This window comes from Monopterus albus, unplaced genomic scaffold, assembly GCF_001952655.1.
Source record: "Monopterus albus unplaced genomic scaffold, M_albus_1.0 scaffold50.1, whole genome shotgun sequence".
NCBI classification, from domain to species: Eukaryota; Metazoa; Chordata; class Actinopteri; order Synbranchiformes; family Synbranchidae; genus Monopterus; species Monopterus albus.
This window is the reverse complement of record NW_018127930.1, coordinates 4359303-4385648: the sequence shown is the minus strand read 5'-3', so window position 1 is coordinate 4385648 and position 26346 is coordinate 4359303. Positions and strand designations below refer to the sequence as shown.

The 26346-nt window shown below is 38.3% G+C and overlaps 1 protein-coding gene across 1 annotated transcript in view; it reads left to right on the top strand.

Annotated features, from left to right (window-relative positions):
* cntfr (ciliary neurotrophic factor receptor) overlaps positions 1-26346 on the top strand; it is a 211449-nt gene that overhangs the window by 103995 nt on the left and 81108 nt on the right. Inside the window, exon 4 of the mRNA XM_020601001.1 lies at positions 16540-16773. Coding sequence (XP_020456657.1) covers positions 16540-16773 — 234 coding nt within the window. The remainder of the gene's footprint in view (positions 1-16539; positions 16774-26346) is intronic.

Genomic DNA, 26346 nt, shown 5'->3' with positions numbered 1-26346 from the left:
TGGGCTAAGCCCAGCCGGGCCTCGTGAGGGGAGGCCCGGCCACCAGGCGCTTGCATTTGAGCCCCAACCCCGGGCCTGGCTCCAGGGTGGGGCCCCGGCTGCACTATGCTGGGCGATGTCACGGTCATTGATTTTTATGTGTGCAAGTAATTTAGCTCTGCATATATTTTGCTTGGTGCCCTGAGCAGTAAGCTAAAGCTTACTCCCAGCTAAACTCCCAGTTTAAAACATTTGCTAGAAAAGTAATTTAAAAGTCATTCAATGTAATAGGTTAGATTACTTTAATGAAGTAATTAAAATAGTTACATTACTTATTACATTTTAACAGGGTAACTAGTAATCTGTAATATTCAATTTCATAAGTAACTTCCGCAACACTGCCTCTGAATGCGTGTCAGACACAGAGAAGGATGTTTTGCCAACAAGTGTATTAACATGTTTGTGTGAAGTAACATTTCATATGAACACTCAATATGAATCTACACACTGACTACAGGAACTGATGCACACATGGGCACACTGCTTACACGAAGGCAGATAGGAAAGCATTCGTTTTTCAGTGTGACATATCTTTCTCCTTAGTGTGCATGTGGACTGTGTATGCCTAGGGCTTAAACTTGTTTTCTCCTCAGCTGGTGTGTGCGTGAGTGGCCTGGACTGCATGTCTTTGCTAAAATACACACAGGCACACACCCTCAGATACATTAACACCCACAGCTTTGTTTCACAAAGATTATATTTCTATGGCATTGTATTCTGATCTCCATAAGTGATCAGATTAGATGAACATACTGTTCTTTGTATATTGTTTAAGGTTCTGACAATCGCAATGGTTATGGAAATAATTTTTAATCATAATTATTATCTACTAGATTAATTAACCTACATTCCATTGAATTCATAATTACGTACTCACTGGAAAGTGTACTCCCCACTTTTTATCAAGTCTGTTTTTGAAGTTAGAGTATTCATGAGGGCTACTGCAAAGACAGGAGGGATTGTCAGGAAAAATAATTTGCTGATAGATTTTCATTATGGCTCTTTGCTCTTGCTGTGTTCAGCATTATTAGTCTTTGGGTGACAAATGATTAGGGTGAAAATGTATGTAAACTTTAGCATCAAGGACAGAGCAACAACACTGGTGGGGTCAGATCCTCTAAAGTTATTTATTTTACACTTCTTTTTCTTTCTCTAGCACTGCACAGCATGCCAGTTGAAGCTTGGGAGAGTGAGTAGTAATCTGTGCATTCTCAGTTGCTTAGAGTACAGATGTGATGCGTTTTGCAGTGGCTGAACCTGACAGGAGTTCTTTTCCCATCACACCTTGCTTGTTGTGTGTGTGTGAGTGTAGTTCTGTTAGGGACAAGATACAAAGAGAGCACGCAGACATGCACAGATCTAAGTGTGTGTGTGTGTGTGTGTGTGTGTGTGTGTGTGTGTGCACATTGGTGTGTGCATGCACTGGGTATATTGTACACTTCCACAGTCACACATGATTGATTGCAGTTTCAGAACTACTCATGTGCGGGTCCCTCGGTACCTACCAGTTCTTGGAAAACAGGCATATATCCAACAGTGGAAGCACGAGACCATGGAAAAATCATTCTTGAATTTCACTGAACCTCTGTGACGACAGGGCAATGGCCTCAAGTCCCACTTGGAATGGTGATGTTTTGATCACTGACTGAAATAACTGTAAGAAAATAATGCTGGAAGCTGCAGTGGACTTGCTCCTGCACTCAGTTTAGCTGCCACAGCAACAGCTTGACAACCCAGGCTGATTACTGTTCCAAGTGCTGAGTGATTGATAGGTCCGTAGCAGCAACTGTACACTGAGTTCAGAAGCAGAAACAGCTTATATGCTTTCCACATGAAAAGATTGCTGTTTTATATTATGCACATGAATTACTTTATCAGCTATGTTTCTATAATTTTACCTTTTTTGACTTTTAATACAAAATTTAAAAATCAAAATCAGACTTTTGAAGTGGATCTACTGCAGAAATTGATTGAGGATCAACATTTAAGTTGGAATCTAAATTGTCACAGTTGGGGTATGAGGCAAATGTAGATGCATGAGACAGAGAGACGTGCAGCGAGGTGTGTTTAATAGAAATAGCGATGACTTTATGGTTACAAGTATGCACTGTAGGCAGGCATGCACAGGTATAGAAGTAAGTCCAGGTACCAGGCAGATCAGTGTAAGGAGTCCAGCTCATGAGAGACAAGGAGCAGGTGGAATTGGCTGGTATAAATACTAAGAATACTGGTGAGGAGACTTGAGACAGGTGTGTGAGTGGGTGGGGAAGATCAGGTGGTTGGCAATGGAAGGAATGGGCAGGGGCATTAGGTGGCTGGATGAAGAAGACAGGCAGAGAGACCAAAATCAACACAACGATGAATGTGACTCTGTAGCTGGAAGCATTGGAGTAGAAATATATAGTACCTTCCTTTACTAATACTTACTTCTTCTTTGTTATCTCTGACTCCACACAGATACAGCATTGACTTTTTTTTTACACTTTGTTTATTTAATTTTTATTCTTTGTGAACATTTTTCCCTGTGCTCCAGGAAGTCAAGTCATTGTCAGCAACCATGGCCTGGATTCTGCACCGGACTGATCTTCATAATTTAAGTTATCATAATGTTTTGATAACAAGAAAGAGAAAACATTTCATCTTCTCAAGAATTAGTTCAAATTTCCCTGCTACTTCACTTCCTCTATCAAGGTCACAGTATATTTGCACAATGTGCCTGTGATCATGGCAGCGATTTTTGCTGATATTATCCTGGAACCCAAGAATATTGTCGTATATTACAGTCCATTAATTAAGCTGACCATTTCTCTGTCCACCTCCCCCTCTCCATCTCTCCCTCTGAAATTCCTTCCCCTCTATCTCCCCTTCTACTCACTTATCACTTCATACTTTGTCTCATCCCCTTAACTTTCTCCTTGCCCTTTACTTTTTCCTGTTGCCCTTCTTTGCTCTATTGTCACTCTCATCTCAGTCTTGCTCTATGGCCACTTTTATATTTTATCCTCATCTTAATCTTTTGCTTTTTTTTTTTTTTAGCTCTCACTGTTTCCTCTTTGTCTGTATTATCCCATTCAGTTTAATAAATGAGTGGCCTGGTATTAGCGCTGACCTTCAAAGTTTGGCTCTTTGGGAAGGCTTAGGGTGCTCTGAGCCATGTTATTAACCAATAAGATTAGGACTATGTGGGAGGTTTCTGCAGGCTTATGTGTATTAGCATTATTATACTGTCTTGTCAAAGGGCAGTCAGCTAACATATTTATTAGATTCACAACTCAAAACAGTGAATGGTCTAATAACTCTCATTCCCCTTTTCTGAGGTTACACTGCTGCCACTGATGCGCTTTATATATAATTATATTTACATATCTATTTCACCATGGACATACAACAGAATAATTATGGTTTAGAATATGTTTTCATATCTCATCACTAAGGATTTCTGCCTTTTCTAAAAGCAAAACAATTACAGTCTGCTCTGAGCTGAGATAACTAATGTGGTTAGAGACAGTGTTGCTAATGAAGGATCAACAAAATGTAAATTAGATGAGTTTTTTTAAGACAGGATGAAAAATAATGCTCACCGTGATGGATTTCCAGTGTCAGGCAAGCTTCAGGGCTGTCTCAAGCCAGTTTTCTCACATAACATTGCAGAGGGAATGGAAACCACCAGCTGCCTAAATGGAAAGTCAATAAAACAAAACTTATTTTCAAAACTTTATTTAAAATGGATCTACTCCTTTTAAAGAAATCTTGTAATAAACAAAAATAATTAATAAATGAGGTTTATAGTTCAAACATGCAAAACCACAAGTATAATATTTTAATAGCAAACTCCATCTGACTGAGAGAGAAAAAGATGGCAGGCGGAGATATTATGTCAGACTGAAACACGTCCACACAAACGGATAAAGCAGGATTCAGCCATTTCTCTCACACCATTCTGTTTTTCCCTCTCTGCCCTGAAACCTACAGATGTTTCTGATCAAAGCAGTGTTATCCAGCTGCCCCACTCTTTTTCTCTCCTTACCCTTGTAGCTGACTCTCAGGAATCCTTCTTTTCATTCCTCATTTGATGATCTCTCTAATCCAGGCTTGTAAAATATTAACTGCCCTACTCGCTCTCAACAATTCTTCCTCCCTCCTGTGCTGTTCCCCTTTCCTCTAGCTGCTCTCTCCACTCTCCACTTCTCCCTCTCCTTTTTACACTCCCTCTAATCTCGCTTGCTCCCATGTTCCTTCCAGAATATAGACATCTAAAATGTGAAGTATCAATTAACCCCATTGCCTGCAAAGCTTTCTGTCTTCTCCAGTGGCTTCCGCTAGCCAGATGATGAGGGTAATGATGCTTATGACACACACACACACACACACACACACAAACAAACTATATGGCTACATGTACAGTGGGGCCAAGCTAAGATGGCCGGAAACAGGAAGTTGATTAATTTGAGTGTCGGTGCCCTGACTCATACACACACATGCACAGAGAAGACACACTCACATACAAACACTGACACAGCTGCAGCTGCCTCAGTGCTCACATGAAAAGAGAGGCAAATGTAGAGAGAGAGACTGAATGTTAATCTCTCTGTGGGAAAGAGTTTGATAAAGTGATAACTTAATTCCAAGATGTTTGCAGAGGAAGTCTATGTGTGAGTGGGTGGGTGCAAAAGTGTGTATAGTCGTGCATAATTCTATCCAAATGTGTTTGTTTTTTGGTGCCTCTGTGGCATGTACAGTATGCGTTTGTGTGAGCATATACTGCATGTGGACCTGCGTCTACAGCACACTGCATTTGTATCAGTGTATTAATATGTGCACAACCATGAAGGTGTCAACAGCAATTTATTGCCAATACTTATTATGTCATACAACAGTTAATTGGATCTCTGTCTTATAAATCATTGGGGGAGTGTTAGCATTTCACTTTGAGGAACCTGCCTAACCAGCTGTGCCACATGCTGACTGAGGCAAGAAAACGTCCCCCTGGAAGTTAATGATTAGAAAATAGTACCTGTTTGAATGATTCAGAAAATCCATGCATTTCAACCTCTGCTTTCAATTTTGATAAGTTAATCATTCAGATTATAAAATGTTAAAAAGATAGTAAAGAATTATCATCAGAGTTTCACAGAACACCACGAGTAACTGCCATTGAAATTACAGTTATATAAAAGTTGCACTGTCCATTATGTTTTATCTTGTATTGTTGTTTTGATAAAAGACCCCACACTGTCATACAAAGTGAGCCAGTATTTGCAATCCCAAGGTGTTTTCAAACAACAACAAAAAAATTAGCAAGTCAGTTTTATTTGCAAAGGAATAAATATGTGTAGCTCAAGGCTGTGTAATGATATGAAATAACATAATATTGACAGATGATTAACTTTGCTCACAAGGGTCGAATAAAAAAGTAAAGCAAAGATCAAAAAGATGGAGGAGAGGTGCTGAATCAGAGGATGGATCAGATGGATCTGAGCACCTGTCTGGTATGAATAACTCATAAATAATCACATAAAGAATGTGTTTCATCTGCTTACTTGAGCTTATCAGTTACTGTAATTCAGTATTTATCTGACCTATGACCCTGCAGTCTTGTTGTGACATTATTCAGCTTCTTATATTGACAACTAAATCAGCACGGTGTGTTTTTGAAAAGCAGGAGTGGAACAAAATCAAAATTTTTGCTTGCTGATAATCACTGATTGAGTTGTAAAGCTTCTCATGAACCACTTGTGTTAATATTTGAGAAGATGCAATAGAAGGCCAGAACAAAGAAAAGTAAACACATTTGAAGCTTTTTGTATGTTGAATGTTGAACGTTTCAAGTAAGACTCACATTTTCAATTTCAGTTTTCAATTAATGTTAAACAGAGAAGAATAAAAAAAGGTTTCTCTCTCCAGAAAATAAGATCGATAACCACTCTTCTACCAATCACTGTTCAGCTGTGTGCATTATGTTTCTCTGTATCAGTATAAGTGGCCCTGACCGCATCAGCATCTGCAGCCACAGAGTGAAAAAATTTGATCTTCTAAACCTAAACTGATAATTCTCAAGGGCTCTATCTCTGTGACAGCCAATCCACTATTTTACTGTTGGACTTTCAAAAGGCATCGCTACCCTTGGGCATACAAATGCGATTCACTGATAAACGCTCTAGTGAGTTACAGCCCGGCTGGAAAGCGACGCGGTTTCACACGGCCTGATATGTACATGCCAATAAACCACACATTGTCACAAATAAACACACGCACCCAATCGTACGGAAACACACATGCAAACATGCCCTGTCACGGACACACAAATGCATATAACACTCTGAGATGGTAAATCAGAATGCCAGCACTGAACTTCAATTTCATTTCACGCCGCAGCTGCGGAGTTGAATCATAACTTACGGCTGGTTACTCACATAGACACACAAGGTAAACACACACATGCACACAGGGGTAAGTGAAGTCAAAGATGCAGAAAGATAGAGCCACACTGTCGTGCATGTGATGGGCAGATATTCTGTAAATTGAAATGCACACATGCACGCAGCTGGTTCTTTGGTTATGTATCAGTATCCTCACCTACTCAGCAGGGTGTGTGTACAATATGTGTTGTTTTATGGGTTGTGCTGCTTTATGGATGCATCTCTACTGTACATATGTCTGTCAGTGGCGGTGTTAGTGTCAGCCTGTTTAGCACTGTGAGATTGTGTGCACATACAGTATGTTTCTAATGTAGAAGACTCATTTTTTTTAAGGAAAATTCAGATTCTGCCAAGTGTACATGTTTTCATAATTATTATTTCCTTACATGATTTTAAAAATGTAAGAACTTAGATCTATAGAGAGATGGTTGTTGGGATTTGAAAACTGACATATGTAAAATCTAAATTTCTATGATGATGAAACACTACATTTTTTTTCCAGTGGTTAAAGCTTGTTGTAAAAACAAGTGATGACAAATGGAAAAGGAGTCATCAGACCTTAACAAGAACAAAAGCCATTTGCTATTGATTCCCAGAATTACTCATCTGGGTGTTTTCTGATTCAGCTATGTTTTTAGCAGCTGACAAGATTCAGTTGAGTTCAATTCAATTTTATTTGTTTAGCCCCAAATCACTACAAAAATCTTCTCGGGGCACTTTAAGGTCTAAACCTGATAGTATTATACAGAAAAACCCAACAAATCTCCTTTGAGTCAGCACTTAGAGACAGTGGGGAGGAAAAACTCCCTTTATTTGAGGAAATCTCTAACAGAATCCAGCTCTTGGTGGGCAGTTGAACTGCCTTTACCCTTCATGGGATAGTGAATAGAGGAGAGAGCAAAGAAAAGCATCAAAACACAACAAACAAAACAACAAACACAGTGCACAATGTGGTCAGTGATTGTGCATCAAAATGTACAGCTCTGGCACAGATACCAGCAGAAAGGTACAGGGAGAGAGGGAGAGAGAGGACAAACTATTGGAGAAAGGAGACAAAATTAATGACATGCAATGGGAGCATATAAATGCATGGAGGGAGAGAGAGGAGAGGAGCTCAGAGCTTCATGTCTAGGCCTATAGCAGCAAAACTAAGGGTAGGCTCAGGGTCACCTCATCCAGCCCTAACTATAAGCTTCCCTGCACTCTGAGAGCAAAGTGCTCTGTTTGGATGATAAGGCTCTACGAGGTCTTTATGATACAATGGAGCCTTGTTATTAAGGGCTTTGTATGTTAGGAGAAGGATTTTAAATTCTATTCTGAATTTTACAGGGAGCCAGTGGAGAGAAGCTAATATGGGAGAGATATGATCTCTCTTGCTAGTTCCTGTCAGTACTCTGGCTGCAGCATTTTGGATTAACTGGAGGCTTTTTAGGGAATTATTGGGACATCCTGATAGTAAAGAGTTACAGTAGTCCAGCCTGGAAGTAACAAATGCATGGACCAGTTTTTCAGCATTACTTTGAGACAAGATGCTCCTGATTTTGTCAATATCGAAAGAAGGCAGATCTAGAGACTTGGTTTATGTGTGATTTAAAGGACATATCCTGATCAAAGATGACTCCAAGGTTCCTCACAGTAGTACTGGAGGCAAGAGCTATGTCATCTAAAGTAACTATATGATTAGACAGCAGATTTCTAAGGTTTTCAGGCCTTGTATTCAAGTACAATAACTTTTAAAAGTGAAAATACCTTTAAGACATGTTTGAAGTTTTCAGAGGCTAAATAATGATTACACGGTACGTTTCCTTTTTTTCGAGGGAGTTAGGCGTGGGTTGGTTGGGAAGAGTACATTTATATCTGTAATACTGTAAATGTAAAATATAATTTTCTGCACACAAACAGGTTATTATGCCTTGTAGGCCAAAAATTTATTTTTACTATTGGTGTGTGCACCGCTCACCATTCCTCGTCTTTCTGTCTCTTCTCTCAGTCTGTTCATTTAGCCAAGTTGGCCCAGTTGTAATAATAGAAATATTGATATTTGTATTATATACAGTTACTTTATTATACCAAGAAGGCAGAGTTGATCCATTGCACTATGAGCTTGACTCACCTCTAGGTTTCTTCTGTCTGTCCTTCCTTATTTCTGTCCCTACATGTTTCCTGACACTTTATTATTACTTCTATGTTTCTGCTGGTCCTGTGCTCTCTTTTCACCTGCCATCCTTTATCTTTGTTGTAGTTTTTTCTATCCATTTAAATTCTGTTTTCTTAAGGCTCCGGCTCTTTTTTACTGTAGATGTCATGTTTTTTTTTCTCTTTTGTAATATCTTTTATTATCTACTGCTGATTGTACTTCTCTTCTCTGTTTTTAAACAATGTGCTGCTTTTTTCACCTGAAATATATTTTCAGTTTTCCTCTTGTGTTTAACTTTTTGTGACCTTTTTGATTTAGTTATTGTATGATTCTTGTCAACATCCAGCCTTCCCCTATTCTTTCCTGCATTGTGTGTATTTTATTCTCTTCTTTGTTTATTGTCTTGTGTTTTACACTCTTGTCGTGGGAGGTTTCCGTTTTATTGTCGTTCATATGTTTGGTTGCCATCCTCCTGCTTCTCAGATGATTTTCTGGCTGACTTTTGTTAATACATTTCTTAAAGCCTAACATATGGTATTGTGGGCCAGGGCAGACTCTGTCAGTAGAAAAAGATTCGTAGCAGTATTGATTCTGAATTGGCTAAGCTCACTTAAAGTATGTTATCACAGTAAGATACCTGAGCAAATTGTTTTCCTTTTTATATTCTTTATGTTCTTTAGTTGCTTAACTAGACAATTATCCGATATTTCTGTAAATTTTAATGCCACTGTGCTTAATTGCATTTCTTGTGTTTTTATTTAAATAAACACATTTGCATGTCATACGGTGTTTGTGAAGGGAGGAAAATTGTTTTAGTGGCCAAATTTCACAATTATCAGTAGGGTAAAGAACACAGCCTGCACTGTTTCCTGGCACGACTGCAAAAATCCAAACTACTGTAAGCAGCTTACACGATAAATCATTTATATTCAGCTTTCTTCTTGAAAAAGTCACTAAGACCAAATTATTTTTTTTCCACCAGGACTTTTGATACCCACACAAAACCTCCCTCTCTTCTTCTTCTTGATGTTTTGTGGCAGTTGGCAAACAATATACTGTGCATAACCGCTACCAACCAGTTTAAGAATGGGAAGCTCCAGGTTATGGCTTTTTTTATTTTTGGAAAACAGCTACAGATACAGCTGGTCTAGCCTCTAACTGGTGGAGTGTACAGACAGTACTCAGGGCTGCAAATACAATGCAAACTATGTTAATTCTTTCCCCTCTCATCATTCTTGTCTTGTGTCATATTGCTTAGCCTTTTTAAGCATATATGAATGTGTAGTTTTGCCTTTTCCCTATAAATCATGGACATTGCCCACCTTTCTTTCAGCTCATGAGGTCTTAAGCTAACTTTTTCTTCTCAGTCAATGTTCTCACTTCATCAATAGAGGTTTGATGATGCTGCAGTGGAAAGGTGTAACACTGTCCACCCTGATGGCACTTGATGTTTAAACAAGTAATTCCAGTGGTGTTTAATCAGCTAATCAAACAGTGGGGCCACTTGTTCTCATGAGTATCCTGTCTGACACTTAGCTAATGATAAGTTGACCTCAATTGAGCTTTCTGGCTGAATTATGCTTAATGAAGGTGCAAAGGATGAAGAAATTCATTTATGAGTGTCCTTGTGATAACATGAAGCAAAAATACAAGACTAGTGTCTCCATGTCCCCTGATTTCTTTTCTCTGGATCTTGTGGCCCTCTTTTTGTTTGAAACCATCATCTACATTTTCTCTCCTTCATTGCTTTGTTTCTTCTGCTTTTTGTGTCTGTGTGTGTCACCAGCTCCCTATCACTTCCAAAGGTCTTTACTACAGCTGCTCTTATTAGTTGTTTTTACACTGACACCCTGCGCTAGTGCCGTTTCAAAGGGTTGCAAATATCCCACCCTTTACAAGCTAAGAGTAGTATAATTGCGCACCACCCTGTGAAATCAGACAGCAAGTTGAGATTCCACACCAGAAGTGGAAGCAGGCATGTGAAAGAGGCTGGGGTGCATAACTTTGAATTCTCTGTTTTGTTTAGATTAGCATGCTGATCTGCATAAGCGTAAGCTATTAGATTTAGACACATGTGTTCTGTTAAGAATAACATCAAAAAATACAAAGTGTCAGCTATTTAAAAAAAGGTGCACAAATTATAGTGTCAATACTGCACATTTTACTGTTTGAGGTGTAATTTTAAATATCCTGGCACATTCCAACTTTCTAGTATGTGACAAGGTTAATGCTTCCGATCTCCAAAGTCCAAGCCAGTTTAAGAATGGGAAGCTCCAGGTTATGGCTTGTTAAATTCCTGTGGTCGAAAAACAGCTACAGATACAGCTGGTCTAGCCTCTAACTGGTGGAGTGTGCAGACAGTACTCAGGGCTGCAAATACAATGCAAACTATGTTCATTCTCAGTATCATTCTTGTCTTGTGTCATATTGCTTAGCCTTTTTAAGCATATATGAATGTGTAGTTTTGCCTTTTCCCTATAAATCATGGACATTGCCCACCTTTCTTTCAGCTCATGAGGTCTTAAGCTAACTTTTTCTTCTCAGTCAATGTTCTCACTTCATCAATAGAGGTTTGATGATGCTGCAGTGGAAAGGTGTAACACTGTCCACCCTGATGGCACTTGATGTTTAAACAAGTAATTCCAGTGGTGTTTAATCAGCTAATCAAACAGTGGGGCCACTTGTTCTCATGAGTATCCTGTCTGACACTTAGCTAATGATAAGTTGACCTCAATTGAGCTTTCTGGTTGAATTATGCTTAATGAAGGTGCAAAGGATGAAGAAATTCATTTATGAGTGTCCTTGTGATAACATGAAGCAAAAATACAAGACTAGTGTCTCCATGTCCCCTGATTTCTTTTCTCTGGATCTTGTGGCCCTCTTTTTGTTTGAAACCATCATCTACATTTTCTCTCCTTCATTGCTTTGTTTCTTCTGCTTTTTGTGTCTCTCTCCTTCATTGCTTTGTTTCTTCTGTTATTTGTGTGTGTCACCAGCTCCCTATCACTTCCAAAGGTCTTTACTACAGCTGCTCTTATTAGTTGTTTTTACACTGACACCCTGCGCTAGTGCCGTTTCAAAGGGTTGCAAATATCCCACCCTTTACAAGCTAAGAGTAGTATAATTGCGCACCACCCTGTGAAATCAGACAGCAAGTTGAGATTCCACACCAGAAGTGGAAGCAGGCATGTGAAAGAGGCTGGGGTGCATAACTTTGAATTCTCTGTTTTGTTTAGATTAGCATGCTGATCTGCATAAGCGTAAGCTATTAGATTTAGACACATGTGTTCTGTTAAGAATAACATCAAAAAATACAAAGTGTCAGCTATTTAAAAAAAGGTGCACAAATTATAGTGTCAATACTGCACATTTTACTGTTTGAGGTGTAATTTTAAATATCCTGGCACATTCCAACTTTCTAGTATGTGACAAGGTTAATGCTTCCGATCTCCAAAGTCCAAGTGTGTTGAATTGGAAAGTCATCAGGAGTCTGTATTTGCATTGAAATAGCACTTGATGTTATAGCTAAGGAACAGGTAGGACCCAAATATGCAGACCCAGGCCAGAGGAACTAGTGTATAGGAAAAATTTTATGGAAAAAAAAATACTGGACACAGAGTCAGAGGAAAAAAAACATAAGAAGAGCTCAACAAAAACATCAACCAGACTATAACTCAACAGTTCAGTCAGGGAGCAGGATTAAACAAACTCAAGGACCTACAACTCAAACAAAACCGAGAATCCAAAATGACAGGCGAGTCCAGAGTCCAAATAAAAACAGTCCAAGGGTTGCGAGGTAGGAAATAAAACAGAAGACAAATCCAGGCCAAAGGAAAAAGGAGAATAGGCAGAGAGTGGTGACTGAGGGAAAGGAGGAGATCATATGGGCAGAAGACCAGGGGATAACAAGCAGCAGGTGGAAATAATGAGTGCTGATTAGAAACCAAGGTAAAGCTGGGGCAGGTGTGGTGACACGGGGAACAGGAAATCAAACCAAAAGAAGAGCACAAGACAGAAAGTAAGTCCAAACCATAACACTTGAAAGTCAACAGAGGAGCTCAATACAATGTGAAACTGTACTTTTGTTGCATTTGCAGGTTAATAAAAATGTAACAATGTACTGTTTAATATTGATCACAGACCCCTGAATCCAGTCAAGTCAAATTCACACTGTTGGATATTTTTAAGTATCAGCAAACAGTGGATCGCAGGCTAAGATAATCAATATAAGATCATACTGTGATAAAAGTGGTGATTTACTCCATAGAAAGATTGCACTATTAAAATTAAAAGTCCTACATTCAAAATACTACTTAAATAAAAGAAGAGAAATATTCTCAGGAATATCAAAAGAGTACTAATTATACAGAAAATGGCCCCTGTCAGTGATGTAGGGTTTTATGGGACACTCTTAATACTGATGCAACAATTAAGCATTCAGTGTTTTAGTACTGTAGCTATAACACTGACAGTCGGGTAGTTTATTCCAGTGGTTCCCAACATAGTAACAAGGTAAATCAGGGGTTTAACAATGTATTGCATTTTATAAGGTAAATTATATGTGAAATTTTAATCTGGACAGTAAGATTCTATATCTGCCAGATAAATTGAGTGGAGTTAAAAAGTACAGTATAAAGTGTAAAGTAACATAGAATTGAAATACCCAAGTGTAATACAAGTACCTAAAAGTTGTATATAAGTACAGTACTTTGCTATTGTTTATCTTCTGTTTTAATTGTTATTTTATCACTGGTATAACCCAGTTTACAGAATTGGCTATTGTGGTACAAAAATATCTAAATAAATGACCTGATCTGCTTTGCCTCTTATGTAGAAAGGTCATATACTGTTTATTCATGAGAGACAATGTCAACTGGCATCAACATACACATGTAACATATTGAGTAAAACTGAAGCTTTCTTGAAGGACAATGATGATTTTCATTCTCATTTGGTAGAGGATAACAGTGTTCTAACACTGCTTACAATGCACTATCTATCTATTACCATGAGATCAATAGCACTTGAGGTTGAATGTCATTATGGATATTAGGTCCTGCTTGTCTGTATGGTGATGAGACATGAGGACATTATGCATGGTGGTGTGGGAGCCTGTGCATGTTTAGTGAGTGCAAGGGTGTACTCATAAGTGTTTGTGCTTGTGTTTCCACTTATGCTATTAGGTTTATTATGCATGTGTAATGTGCACAGAATGCTCACGATCGGTTATACACATCACCTTGTGCTCTTGGATAGTGTAATGGGCAATTTCCATGCTTTTTGGATGTTTTATAGACCAAATGATTAACTGAGAAAATAATAATGATGACAATTGTCAGTGGCAGCCCTAATAATATTATTTCTATGGTAACCAGAGATTTAACGTACATGAATTGTTAATTTATAAAATGCAGCCAATGAGAAACAAACACTGGCACAAGTAACAGTGAACTGTTATTCACATGTCCAGTTACCAGTGCCAGATTTATTCTTATATTAAATATGCACTGTTCCAGCCCAGGGGAAAGGCCAGAAGAACTATCATTCTCCAGCAGGTGAAACAAAATGTTCTGGTTTATCTGAATAATTTAAACCAGTCAGAATGAATAAGAGTCTGCCCCCAACTGTACTTACAGTAGAAGGTCAAAAATCCAGCTAGACTTCCAAATTATAGATCAACTTTAATGCAAGACAAAAGCATTCCAGCTTGTGGCCTTCGTCAGGGATTTTTGACCTTTTCAGTTTATTTTTCCTCATTTATGCACCTTGGCAGTGGGTGAAGTTGTTCCAGAAGTTTCTGCTTTGCCTAACTGCACTTAGCTCATAGCTACAGAAAATGTCATTGTTGAACATTTTGCAGACCATTCTTGAAACTCTTGCCATAACACTGCAGCATGCACACACTCTTTGATTCAGCCTTACAAATGATGCACTATGTTTACATACTAGCCCAAAACTAGTGTACACTTTTTGGAGCATTTAAATAAAACCCTGCCTGACATGATTGTCTCTATTGAGTTTAAAGTAGCTCACAATAAATGGGAAAGAAATAGAAAACAAGAAAAAAAAAATAGAGACAGAATGAACTAAATGAAAAAAATGAGGTTGAAATGAGGATGTGAATTGTGGCAGATGGCAGGGAGAGGAGAGGAGACGGGTGGAGGATGACGGATAAAGATAGAGACTGTCAGAGAGTGAGAAGAGAAACATGACTGTTTGGAAAAGGACAAGAAGTTAAAAGGAGAGGACGGAAATAACACAGAGAAATGTTAAAGAAGCAAAGGCTAGAGAGATGAGTGGAGGGAAATTGCAAAGAACAGAAGTAGAGAAAGAGTGGTGTAACCTGAGAAGATAAGAAGGATGAAATGTGGTGGGGAAAAGGGGTTGGGAGAGTAAGAGAGGAGGTCATTAATGCTGCGTAGTCTCAAGGACATTCATTAAAAAATTCCAAGGGGCATGCACCTTGTAATTTTATTATTTTTTTAAACCTGATGCTAAATGCTCCCTTCTGATGACATCAGTTGGAAAAAGGATTTTGATTTCACTCATCTACTTTGATAATAGCTTATTTTCACATAAAGACGGTGAATGGAATTTGAGCCAGGGAGCTTTTCTAAACTATTACAATTTTGAATATTCTCTCATTTTGATCAAACATAAACTGGAAAGCTTCTCTTCTCTTCTCTTCTCTTCTCTTCTCTTCTCTTCTCTTCTCTTCTGTACTCTCTAAACCTGTCACATAAGGCAGAGGAGGACAGACAGAGAACAAACAGTCAATGTTATTGGGGACAGGGATCATGTCCTATTAAATATGGATGGCTCTGTTATGGGACATGAAATATACATGGAACACCAGGCTGACATCTGTATGATCTGCGTTGAGACATGTCTGAGGAGATGAAGAGCAGGAAGCTAGCTCAAGACTAAAATGAGAGGCTGTGGGGTGACAAAGAAAGGAGGATGGGAACAGAGAAAGGCAGACATCAGGGCAACCTTGACGGTATTTGATCTCAGGCCAGTTGGGGCATTTTTTTTCCTTTTCTTTCTTTTCCTTATACACAAGGGCTTTTCCTAAGATGGGGATCAATATTTTATTGTTGTGTCTTGTTGTGCTGTTGATCCTCGGTGTTTAAGTGTTAATCTGAGGTCTTCACTCTGTGTGGTCATGACAAGTCTCATGGGACTTATTAACAGAGCAGGGCTAACCCCAGTGTCCAGGCTAAGACTCCCATTAGGCTCACATATATCCCTTAACCCTTGGGGTCATGGTCTCTATAACTTTACTGAACCAGTGGTCAAAGCTTTGGGTTTTGCAGTTGGCACTGCAGTGAGGTAGCTGATACAATGCTATAATAGTAAAGGCAGCACACAAACACAAGTCATAATGAACACAATAAAAGAGGGGGTTTTTGCCGGATAGTAAAAACATTTTCTTTCTGCTCCCTGCCTCTTCCCTGGGTCCCAGGTGAAGCAAAATCACGCTTATTGTATTTAATAAAATATGACTTTCTTTTTCCATATAAAAATGGTAAAAGATATTTTCCACTTAGTCCACCACTGCTGATACAGAACTGTGGCTAACAAATGTGTATAGTTGGACAGTAGTATATAAGGCAAAAGTGACTGAAAAGGTAGAATGAAATTCATTGTTTGAATTTATCTACAGTATATTCAGTTCATTTTATCAGATGAAAACTGTTATGAAATAAGAGTGTCTGTCACTGATTCTTTTTTCTCATAGCTAGGAACAAATATGACACAATAACCAATCGTGTTACTTGTTGTATATGCTGATACAATTATAAATGTTTTGATTTTGACTGTCTACATTTCTCGTGGCTAGGAGCCAGTATGCACATAGGACAGTATTTTCATATCACATATATTTCATGCATTGGCTATTAATATCATTAATACTTCATCTTTACTTCTGTCTATTTCCAGTTGCTAGGAACCAGTATGAACGAATGGGCAGTGATGTCACTATGCAGTGCGGCTCCCTGGACAATGATGCATCAGTGTCATGGAAAGTGAACGGTACAGATGTGAAGGCCCAGCACCGTCTAGAAGGTCCCCGACTAATCCTGACACAAGTGGATCTGAGCCACAATGGGCTCTACAGCTGTTTTCAGAACCCACATGGAGAGAGGCGTGACACCATCTTCCTTCACATCGGCAGTAAGTAGCCAAATATTATTATAGAATTATAGAAATATATTAAAGAATAAGAGAAAATGAATGTTGAATTATCCCAAAGGTAAAACTGGGTAACTGCAGCAGTAGAGGTAAAAAAGGTGCAACTCCAAAATAAATATATCACTTGATAATGAGACACTTCATGAATTTTACCTTGTCTCTTTATAAAAAGAAATATAAAACATTACTTGCAACTATAATTCATTATTTTCATTTCATGTACCATGGAAATGAAATGTTCCTCATTATGTTATGGTGCCGTTATGGCTGCCCTGCAGGCTGCTGCACCATCTATGTGTAAGAGCAAATGTGGCTTACTGGTTGAACACTGTGGTGGAGCTACACTGTTACTCAAAACTGTGTTGCACCATACACTTTAGCAACAGTCCAAAATTAATAAATAACATAAAATACGTACCTTTTGAGAAGGTGTAAGTCTGTCATCATTAACTGTTGTCATGGGTGGTAGCTGTGATACAGTATTTACATTGCTTGTGACAAACTACATTCATTTACATTTATGATGACATTAATATACAGGCTCAGTATTGCTATGTACTTTTATTAGACATGGTCACAAGTGTGAGTTTATGCTGCATTCACTTCATAAAGGAATTTCTATAGGCCTGGCTTGGTTGCATGCAACAGGAAATCATCACTTTTGTGTTATCAACCTCTGAAACTAGGCTAAATAACAGGAACACCCCTCTGCATAATGCAATAAATCTCTTCCAAAACAATTGTGTGGTTGGATCCACACCTTCCTAAAACAATGTGAACAAAACTGAGCATTATGAAGAATTTAGTGCTGGTCCTCTGCATTCATTTGGATTCTAAGTAATAAACTGCTTACTAAGCATACAATATACAGTAAGTAGGCTTTTTGTTTCAGTGGCTTTATGTACTCTCAGTGACAATATTTAGATTAACCCTCGAAAGTATGACTGGTCAATAACCCTCAGTGCAATACTTGTAAATATACCTTGTATGTATATATAGAATCAGAATCAGAATCTGCTTTATTGGCCAGGTGTGTCAGACACATGAGGAATTTGACTCTGGTCACATCGACTCTCAGTGTGTATGTACATATCCTCATGCAAGGGACAAGTAAACAGTAAACCAACATAAGGCTGTGTAATATAACAAAATAAGCAGTATTAACAAGCAACAAACTGTGAAAACAATGCAAAATAAGCAGTATAAATAGGCAGTAAACAATGCAGACAGACAAGGAATGCTCTTTGTGAAATGGGATAAGTAGGAATAAAAATAGAGTACTTAAAAATAGAGACCTGTATGAATCTGTATAATCTGTATGAGGTATATTTACAGGTATTGCAATGAGGGTTATTGTCCAGCAATACTGTCGTGGGTCAAGTGTTCATCAGAGTGACAGCCCGGGGGAAGAAACTGTCCTTGTGCCTGGTTGTCTTAGCATACATTGACCTCTGACTACTGTCAGTGCAGTTAGAGCACTGTCCCACCTATGGGGCAGGTCTTAGAGTTAGGATTAGAAGTTAGGTGTTAGGGTAAAATTCAGGGTTTAGAGTGTTACCGTCACAGTCTCAAGTTCAAAAATACCTACTGTATGCAGTCATCAGTTTCTAGAAAGTTATAAAACAGTTTTAAAAGTTGTTAAAAGCATGCTGCTACACTTTGTGGAAGCTAACACTGCTGCAGTCTGCTCTGTGGCAAATTAAAGAGAGGAATGCTATTTCAGAAAATATATCCACCTAGCCATCTTATTACTGCCATAGCTTTACAAATGCATTAATATCAAAGTATATTATGACTTTATAACTGATGTACTGATGTTCTTGATTTGAGCAAAATAATTATCAAATGATTAACCTGCATGCGGTTGCCTATCAATTTCCCAAAATGCCCTTTAATAAACATTTTTACATTAGATTTTACATTAGTACCCTTTTTATATATTTAGTGCATGCACAGAAAATCCCTTTATCTAAACAGTAACTGTAATAGTAAGTTGTATTTTTTTTATAATTTTTGAAGGGCTTTTCATTAAAATTTTAAACACTAATATAAAACTTGAATTGTCCTGATAACGATCTTTATAGCAAGACTAACTGCCAGCTGACATGCTCCTGGCGATTGCCTGCTAACATGACATTTGGTCATTCTGCTATTACAACTATGCATTTTAATAATCATACAAAAGTTAAATTGGTGTCAATTTAATGGTACGTATGCCATAGTGGCCTGTGAGTCAGCAACAGTCTTCTGTGAGATCCATTATTCTGAGGGTTAAGGTTTTATATGCTGGGCCTGTGCATAATAATGGTGTTGAGATAAGATAGACTTGTTAATGACAAGTACCCCAGAGGATTATGAAGTGAACATGCCTTTGTTAAATGTGGTATTTAGCTCAAGTGAAAAATCTTTATTCATATGTGGATTGTCTTTTTAAACTGCACATCTTAATAAAGGTACTCAGGGAGTGAAGTGCTTCTTTGGTAATTATTTAAAGGTTTTCTCTTGGATATTATTAATTTAATATTTCACTTTGCATGGGTTGTTGGATCATTAGGTGAATGAATATTTCTAGTGTAATATCACTTGTTCTTAAAGCATTACAGCATATATTCTGTCAAGGATTCCCACTAGTCAACTAAGCATCACTGGGTTTATGTAAGGTTAACTCAGTATGTGTGTTTTCAGTATTATTATATTACATCAGTTAATATCTGAGATTTACTGTGACAAGTGCCTCTTCTAATCTGTATCTGAGCCTCCCGTGTTCCTCCAGCAAGGCTGCTTGAATGCATTTGTTATTACAGTAATGCGGCATGATTGATAGCTGCCAACTGTTAAATGACATGTGTGAGAAAATCACTTTCATGTCAGAAGTGAGGTAATATTCTCATATTGTTATAAATAACAGGGATGCACTGGTTCATTATCTCTGCTGGCCAGCGAGATCATTTTCTGTCTCCCACCACTTCAGTCTGTTGGTAGTATAAAGGACAGGCAACATTTTAAATTAAATTTCCACAGGAAGGAATCATAGTGCAGCTGCTAGCTGGCTAGCAGGTGAAATTGAATATCTCTTTGGCATCAGTCATGACAGGCCACTTCAGAATGGTGCCAAAAGTGACTATTTCTGATACATAGCAGAAGAAAAAACTTGATTCATCACTTCAGTGACAATGAAAAATTTGAGCCCATACAATTTTCTTCTGTCTGACACTGTTGTATTATAGAGTGCACCTCAGGTCTAAATCAGAGGATGGCATACTGAAAGAAAGGCTGACTGGTCATGTTGCCTCATCTGGGCTCAGTCAAAATGTCACCACAGTAAATGATGGCCTTTCTGTGAATCTGGTGTTCTGCAGACAGTGTATACAAATACATACAGCTAATTCAATGTAAGAAAAAAAATCAGTTTTGAAAATGTGGTCAGCACATGTGTCCATCAGCTAAATAAAAAAACCACACCTGAATGATGGAGTCCACGTGTCAGCAGAACCAGTAGAAGGGTGAGAACACCAACCATCAAGATTCTCTTCCAAGGTCATGTTGAGTGTAACATTTCCATGTAAATTGATGAATGAGACTGTATGGGAGCGTGGCAGTTTGGTTAATCATATCGGCAATGATGAATTACTGAATGCAGAAATAATATTGAATTGATGAGTGTTTTATGTTATGGTAGATTATGTCAGCAGGATGAAAGATGCATTACATAAACATAACCAGAATACGTGTGTGTGTGTGTGTGTGTGTGTGTGTGAGAGAGAGAGACGTTTAGATAGAGAGAAATATACTGTAGTATATTTCGGCATCGTGCGCATGTGTGTGAAAGAGAAAAACAGTTACATTGTGTAAGTATTCATCAGGGGTGAATTACAAGTTTGTGAGAACAATACCTTAGTGGTGTAACCTGCCAGTGAGTGTAATAGCCTTGATAACAGTTGGTGATTTTATGACATGTTCAAGGCACACACTGGGGCAGCATTAACTCTAATTCTGCCTTTCAAACTACAGAAACTCAGATTGGCATCTCACACTCTGTCCCTCAGTCTTTCTTTGCCCTCCTTTGCATATTTACTTTTTCTGTTTTTTTCTTTTTGCTGTTTGCTTTCTCTGTCATGTTAACTGTCACCTACAAAACTTTTAAGTATTGTGCAGACACTGTGATAATGACATCATGACAGGTTACACTTGTTGTGTTTACCATCATGATGAAACCTTGGCTTAACGTAGTGTTTATGACTTCCATGGGGGATTATTTTGTTTTACACAGGTAGAAGTGTTGTCAGGAGAATAGCTCAGAGCAATCTGACTACACTTTTGGAGGTGTTTCTCCTTCATTCTTTGTCTCTCTTTTCCTCAGACTTTGTGATTATTTCTCCTCTGTCTTGGTATTTCTCTTTGTCAGTTTGATACATAGTATATCCTTTTATATAATTTTCTTTTCCACAATGAAATCGTCCTTCTGTGCTTGTCTTTCTGTCTCCAGATCCTCCATACATCCTCTACCCCTCCATCTCTCTCTGTCTCTGTGTTTTGTCTTGGAGTTTGTGGCAGCATCTGTTAACTATATGTTTACACTGGTTTGCATTAAGAACAAAAGACATCACACTGTAACCCTGAACTGTGTGAATGTGTGCTTGCCCCACCTTCACACCAAATCTTTGGAACGCTTGTGATCTTCTTCCAGATGTGTCAACATAATGTCAGCGCAGCGAGTCCACAATAGTGCCGACTTTTTTTTTTCTATATGAAAGTAGAGTGGCACACTGATGTCTGTTTCTTTTTCTTTTTGCATCAGTACACAACTGCATATAGTTCTTGGATACTTAAATTGCATTTTGATTGTCTGTTTGGATACAAGAAACTAGAAAAACCCATATAAATGTCAAATTGTATTGGCATGTGTATCTGTTGATGGATAGAAGCAAGTACCTGTGTCATACATTAATTTCCTAAAGATTTATCCTAATCTTAACCATTACTCGCCTAACCCTGAACCTTAACCTAACACCTAACCTTAAACCATGTTGTTGCCATGTTGTTGTTCAGTGAGTTACATGGTGGGGACCTGCCTGTGGTCCCCACAAGGAAGGCCAAGTACCCACAATGTGAGTGTGTTAACAGATTTCAGTCCCCACAGTGTGAATAATACCAAGGGCACAGACACCTGGACCAGACTACAGTACTTGATGACATCTTTAGACACGAGCTTCAAAAACAGATAGATAGATAGACAGTACTATGAGTACTTCATAAATGAAGTAATCACAAAGGAAAATTGTAATGATGTACACTGGTGTAGTGACAGACTGAAAATGAAAGGATATGCACTGCAAAAGTTCATTATATATTTATAAGTGGTCATAAAACACATACATCTAAACCTCTTTGGTGAAATCCATCCTTTCTCTTTCTTGTCACAGTAGGAAAATTATTGCTGTCGTGCTTTTTTCTGGCTTTGTCCATTCATCTACCTGTTGCTGTCTTCACTGACCGCTGGCTAAACAATTTATAGCATCACCACATGAGCTGCACCTCCCAGCTAATGTTACATCAACTGTAGCAGATCATATATCCATCTAGTCACCCTGGTGGCCTGCCACACAGTCAGCCGACAAGGCCCACAAGGGGATATTTACTAATACTGTTGAAAATTGCCATCAGGTGCGCAAAATACTGAGGCACCCCGATTTTTCAATTTAGTGGTGTATTTACCAATGCTGATGATGTAAATAAGCACAGCTGCAGCAGTGTTAATCTGAACACACCCCCACTTAGGATCTAATGCCTTTGTTGCATGTGTGAACCAAGAGGGAGAATAGAAGAAAGTCTAACAGCCACTGAACTTCAGTTTAGGGTCACCTGGCATATGAGTGCTTCATATGTTACCTGAATGCTGCACTAGAGAAACTGTTACTCTTTAATACAGTGCTTTGATTATGTTGCACTTAAGAATCAAGGAAAAACAGCAGGACAGATAAAACAGACTGTGTACATTTGTATATGAATATGTCTTGTGTGTTTGTATGGTACATGACTTTGTAGACACTGACATATATATATATATATATAGAGAGAGAGAGAGAGTGTGTAAGTAATATAAATCGATGTGAGCATACAGTATATTTGGCAAATTGATGAAATCAAACGTTCGCCTCTGTTGTTTCAGCCATTGTTTCATTTGTGTAGTAAAAACTTTACCGAGAATGTTTTCTGAGTGAACAGTAATGGTACCATACTCTCTTTTCATATCAGCACACTTACTTTTTCCTCCTTTAAATCTTGCATAATTCATAAATCTTAAAAGACAGTGATCAGTGGTTGAAATGTAGGCCTGCACTGCATGAAATAGTAAGAGACCGGTGCTGCATAAGGCATGTGCTCTTCAGAAATAACCATCTCATCCTAAATGTGATAATTTGGTGTAGAGCTATGAAATAGCAATGGCCCTCCAAATTCAGGCCATGCATACATATCTAAAAGCTCTGTCGCTGATCGCTCCGCATCTTTAGAGCCCATTAGACAGTTACTCACCCACTCAGTGTGCCAGCCAGTCACTCAGCTTGCCAGCTGACAGTAGACAAGAAGAGATGCTTGTTTCTTTCCCCCCATCCCAAAATTCTGGAGAGATAATTTATGGGACAAATCAGGGACACTCCAGACACCAGACAAAGCATTCCTATTACAGTAATGGCAAGATTTTAAACATTCATAATGGAGAAAAAAATACATATTTTATGCATGAGTGGAGCCTGTTTAGTAATGAATTTATGCCATAAATAACCTCACAAGAAAGAGGGCTCCAGGTTTGAGTCATTCTTGTAAACAAACCCAGCCTGAGCCACTCTCGGATCATAGCAGTGCCATTATGTAAACAGTTGCGGTGTACACGTTTTTTTCCCCTTAATGCTACAAAGAGTCTCAACCACCAGTGTTGTGGGCTGGGTCGTGTTGCCAAGTCCATTTGGCTTGGGTTAAGGTGTATGTGTTTGTCTGCATGTAGTTTGTACTGAAAAAGCAACAGAGTCCATTTTTTTTTTCTTTTCAAAATATTCAGTTCTCTTTCTGTAAATGTCTTAATGTAAAAAGTATGGAAGGCCGAGTGTCTGACTTTGAGTGGCATGTTCATCTGGTGTTAGAATGTAGTGTATATCACCAGTATTAGGGTTAAGTAATAGGGCAATATACAGCATTAGAGCATGTAAATGTGTCTAGCCTCAGAGATTTTATTGTACTGTTTCAAGGTATCTCCATCTCTTTACTGTCTCTGGGTCTATCAGGCATGAACCTGAAGCAGAAATTCAGTGTTATGTATATTTATAATCTTGGTTATTTAATCTACGAAGATTATGAAAAGCACTCATCAAGGTTTCCCAAGTTGACAATTGCAGATGTGTTGTTTTATTGTTCTGGCCTTGAAAATATTCATTTCACAAAGTTCTGGTAGACTGTGAAAGCTTCTTGCTGATAGAAATGAAACCCAAGAGACCAGCTGAGGTTGACAAACTGCAGAATTCAATTTAATTCAAGGCTGAGTAAATCTTCCACACAGGTCCAACACCAAAAGATGGTTGCTTTACAGTTGTAGAAGACCACAGAAACCAGAAAAGTTTCAGATCTGAGAAACTGGAGTCAGAGATGACAAACACTCAAATCAAATACTTGTTTATCAGAACTGCTGATTAGCTAATCAACTGATATTTGCAGCTATAGTACAAAAACGGTTTTGTATTAGTACAGTATTAGGTATTATAAAATTTCAAAAGTACGCCAAGTCCTACTTATTGGATATGTAATAGACACACATCTGGATATCTTGCATTTAGGGATATAGCTGTGACATATGTTCAGACTTTGCCTAGTTTTAATTGAAACCTGCAACCACTGACTTATATTCATTTTCTATAGACTTATCCTAACCTTAACCATAACCACCACTTGCCTAACCCTGACCGTAACCTTAACCTAACTCTAACCTCACCCTAACCTTAAACCTTGCTGCCACCCTAAAATTTAGTGATTGTGAACCAACCTCTGGTCCTCACAAGGAAGGCCAGGTCCCCACAATGTGAGTGTGTTAACAGGTTTTGGTCCCCTAAATGTAAGTAATACAAAGACACCTACACACACAAGGGGGCTCATGCTACCTCACTGTGTAATGGAATTGTCTTGTCTCTTTACAGACAGATCACTATAAAGGAGAGTGAACTTGCAGAGCTCCATCTCCTTGGGGACTTCCTGTTTAAACTGGGAGGTATTTGTCCCCACATGTTAATGCCACTGCTGAAACAACTCAGCTTCCATTTTAATTACTCCCGTTGCTTGTCCCAGTACTTGGGTAGTCATAATAAACAGAAATGATGGGGTTTGTCAACCTCAGCTTGTCCCTCTGGGTTTGTTCTATCAGGAAGAGAACCTGCCCCAGTCTGCTGGGATGCTGTAAGCTTTTAAATACTCATACATTTTTGTAATCCAAGTACTGAAAATAGTTTTAATGTGAAATAGCCAGATTCATTAAGATAAATCTTGATGGCAACCTACCAGGAGTAATGTCTCTGATTTATAAAGAACTGAAGGAAACAGAAATTATTTGTCTAAACATTGATCTGAAGAATGAAAAATATAAGGACTGATTCAGTTATGAGTTGTAGATTTATGTCCTTGAGCAACACTGTGACTTTTTCCAGCTTAAGAGGAGTGTGCTGCAGCTGACATCTGAAGCAAAAATAAGATTTTCCTGCAGGAATCAGAATAAGTACAAGGTTTAAAAAGGCTAGATTGTTGGTCCAGGAATTTTATGTGTAAAGGTGTAAATGTAAAAACGATTTGTCTTGGTACTCCAGTGATCTGCTCAGTAACTTGGAAAGGGAAAGGAAATGCACGGTGAATTGATCTCAGTGAATATTCATTTTCATTATTATTTAGTTTGTTTTAAACATATTGTTAATACTGCTAAACATATTGCTAGGTGCTGAACTAAACATCTGAACATTCATCCTTAGCATCATTTTCACTGAACTCTGTTCCCTTATTTTTATCTCCCTCCACAACAGTTTCTCCTCCTTTGTTCCACTTTATATCGCCAATTTCTTCTCTCTCCATTTTTTGCTCTATTTGCAGGACAACGGCAATTCCCATCCTTTTATTGTAGCAGACAACCATAACAAATGCTAGAGTGGGCCCGGTTTAAGAAGTCAACGGGAAGTCATGAGGGAAATGCAAACATTAAAAAAAGTCATTGTGTGCTTTGGCCTTTTTGTATCTGCAGAGTATCAGGTGTAATTTGGCAAGACATATTGTTTTCCTTTTTCTTTTGCTCTCAATGCTACTGCTTCTAAAAAAGACAGTGTGTCAAGATCTGTTAGCAGCATTAAGGCCTGAGGAGAATACTCAGAAGCTTGCTTTTAGCAATTCTAGGTTTTTTTTGGTTGTTTGTTTTACTCTGAATATTTAAGTTTATTCATTTGTGTGCCAGATTACATCATATACATTCTGTGGATTAACTGTAAAGCTCAGCCAAGGTAGTCATCTCTCAGGATCTGAGTCAGTTATTCT